The 3,451-nt window shown below is 38.7% G+C and overlaps 1 protein-coding gene across 1 annotated transcript; it reads right to left on the reverse strand.

Moving 5' to 3' along the window:
* On the reverse strand, positions 1 to 2,684 carry LOC122530319 (E3 ubiquitin-protein ligase MYLIP; the record flags this gene model as incomplete). Its single annotated transcript, XM_043657156.1, has 5 exons — positions 1 to 510; positions 590 to 787; positions 870 to 1,086; positions 1,586 to 1,755; positions 2,394 to 2,684. Coding segments are annotated over 5 exons (1,206 nt in total), but the record flags the coding sequence as incomplete, so codon positions are not given.
* Positions 2,685 to 3,451: the final 767 nt, after the last annotated feature.

The raw sequence follows: 3,451 nt of genomic DNA on the forward strand, positions 1-3,451 counted from the left end.
AGAGAGAGAGAGAGAGAGAGAGAGAGAGAGAGAGAGAGAGAGAGAGAGAGAGGGAGAGGAGGGAGGGAGAGGAAAGAGAAGTAGAGACGAAAGAGAAACTCAATGCGTTTTCTCGATCTGGCAAGCAAAGATTCTGCAAAAGAATCTCTGAAAGATGTAGAATTTGTTGCGGCGACGTTTTCAAATATCGTTACCGTTTACCATGGAACTCTCCGTTGCTAAAGTTCTTTTTTGAATTTCTTCGGCAGACGAGTTACCGTAACTAGGTTCGATGGACTCCGACAGCAATTTTGGATTGTGTTTATCAACGTGGGTCAGCTCGATCGGAAGATATATCGTCCGACAATGGTCGATATCGGCTCGACATAGGGGACAACGCTCGCATCGTCTAGCACAGTCTAAGCAGGCTACTGCGTGTCCACAGGGAAACAAGGCGGTATCTAAACTACGGTCCATGCAAATGCGGCACAGCATCGCGTCCAACAGCCTTGCTAGACACTCCCGAGATTCCTGAAATATGAAGAATATGAAACAATTGTCGCCAATTCGACCGCCGGTCCTCTGTCAATTTCATCGATTATCTATATACCTTGCATTTGGGATCCTCGCAGTCTCCGCAATCATGCTTCTCCAAAATTTCCTTCTCCTCTGGCAAGCTAACGGTCGCAGCTTCACAGTAGAGAGCACGCCGGGCGTTGTCGTACACCTCTCGACACGTTCTACGAATGTCGAACACGTATTTCTTCCCTAACGTCGAGTCCTCGTTGAATATCGAGATAATGGTGCCCTGTAACGAGCATTAATTATCACAGTAATAGAAATTATTCTCCGTGGCTTGTTAAGTAGTTAGTCTTAATAATAATATGTACCTTCAAGTCGCGTATGAATTGGGCTGTAACCGCGCTCCTGACCGTCTCGCAGCTGTAAAACGCGTGCTTCTCGGTAATCGCCCGGTAAAGTCCACTGGCTGATTGACTCGAGTCCAATTTGAAATTTAACGACGTTTCCTCGCCGTCGAGGGAGAGGTAAACCAAATGAAACATTCGCCGTTGGGACGTTGCACTTTGTATCGCCGTATATGGTATGCTGCAAAAAAAACAGATAGGACAGTGTTATTTCGCGTGTTGTGTAAATACGCGTACAATAAAATCGAGATTGGAATACTTTCATTTCACGTACAACTAACACAGATATACAAGGCATAAACTTTTTCTTTTAAATATACTCTTCACATTAATAATATTATTATTATACCAGTATACTTATTTTTTTTAGAATAATTCACATTTTAAAAAAAATTTAGGAGGAATAAAGCAACAAAATAATGAAAAGATACAAATTAAAGGAAGAAATAAATTGAATAGATCACGGTTATCCGAGGGTTAATGAGCAAATAAAAAATTAGATACCATTAATGACGTGTTCACGCTAGCGACAACGTACTATATATTATACACGAAAGCGATATAGGCATATCTTTGACCTCGGTCAACTTTTCGAAAAAATTTTCGGCGTTTAGTCGTTGATCTTCAGTTTTAGCATCGCTCGAAGATCAAGTTCACATCGAGTAATCGGTAACACGTACTTTTGCGTTTCCTCGTCGTGATTACGATAAACCGTGATACCGTGGGGCCCGACTCCGATCATCGATACTCCGTTGTATCCGAATTTGCTGTGGAACATCTCCTGGCCGAACGTATCCAAATTGGACACCTCCTTCAGTAACCAGTATTCCGCCGTGGAGGTTTTCATCCCCTGGAAGAAGAAAGGAAGATATAACAGCATATGTAAATGAATCACGATCAGGTGACGGTACGATTTTTTGACCGATTCAGCAAGTTTTTTCGAAAGCAACGAATCTTATTTTTACTGAAAACTCTCATGGGCGTTCTTCTTTTGTTTATTTATCCATTTTGCCATTTGCAGGCTGAGATGGATATTGACTACTTAAATTGAAATTCAAATCCCCCATTGATGATAATAAATAAAGCAACACTCTGCCAATCAATTTTTCATTGAGAAAAAAAAAAGACGAATATATATATATTTCGAAAACGCGCACGAAGGTTTCGAATCGCAGCATCACGTCTCGGTATTTTCGTTACACAACTTTCTGATCAAACATTTACGAGCCTTTTGCCAAACGGCTCGCGAATGTTCAACGGTATTTTTTTAGTTCTATTTTTATAGGAAATCTGCCTGAATAAAACAGGCACTCGAAAGTTCTCACATTTTGGCGAATTTTAATATTGAATGGATTTTAAATCCTGGGGCACGGATTAATTTAATTTGCGTTATTCTTTTTTCTTTCTTTCTTTATGGGGGAATTTAACTCGAGGCAAGTTGAAAGTCGAACGGATTATATGCTGGGCTCGGGAAAGATAGCTGCGAACCTTGATTTCCTTGTGTTGCTGAACTATCCGATGGAGAAAGTCTTGAGGTTTCGATTCGCACGGTTCCGCTGGTTGAATTTGGCAACATTGCGAGTAGAGTGCGTTCGGCGGTGACAACGCGTCGTAATCACCGGTATCAGCCTGCGCTATCAGGGCGATCAAACGCGCCACAGAACCCCAATCCGGCACTTTCAATCTACCCTCGAGTAACTCCAAACGAGAGTGCAAATAGAATTGATGCCTGAAATCAAATAAACAGCCAAGATAGATCAACAGAGAAAAGATCGCTGTCTAATTTTATTTACTAACGATTTACTTCGATTTCAGTTTAAATGTCAACTAATTGATTGACCAATCGTTCGGAGGATCCAGGCTTGTTCAATTTTTTAATTATTCATTACTTCGATCTTAACTCGAGCGATCTGCCTTGCGAATAAATATCAATTCGTTTTTGGAGGATCTAGACTTGTTTAATCTTTCAACTATCAGTCTAACGTAATTTTGTTACACGAATAAATACCAATTTTTTTTTTTTTTTTTTTGGAGGATCCACGCTTGTTCAATTTTCATAGACACTTTATTTGCATTTTTTAACGACGTGACTGCCTCTCCAGTAATATCATCACTCAATGATTCTGAATTTCTTTTTTCCTTTTTCTTTTTTTTTTTTTAGAAATCTATAATTCATACAGTATTTTTCCTTAGAGGAATGTCTAAGTAATTTTAAAAATAAATTTATCGTAGGATCGTTAATACGAAGTATAAATTGTAGATGTCAAGTGACTTAGCTATTTTGAACTTGTGAGATGTGGACTTTTATTGCCATTATTATCGTGTAAATTTCAATCGCGATAAATGTTAATTTTTCATATTATACAAGTTCATTCATTGGATTCAGTAAAAAACGAATCTCCGAATGATTAGCATGTAAGAAAGAACGCTTCGTTCAATTATACTGAAGAAAAAGATTTTTAAATTATTATTTATTATTAGCTCTTTTTTTTACTGGATCTTTTTACGACTCTTATTTATTGCTGGATGTATTACTGTTCATTTTA

Source organism: Frieseomelitta varia, unplaced genomic scaffold (genome assembly GCF_011392965.1).
Source record: "Frieseomelitta varia isolate USP_RPSP 00005682 unplaced genomic scaffold, Fvar_1.2 scaffold_338, whole genome shotgun sequence".
Taxonomy (NCBI): Eukaryota; Metazoa; Arthropoda; class Insecta; order Hymenoptera; family Apidae; genus Frieseomelitta; species Frieseomelitta varia.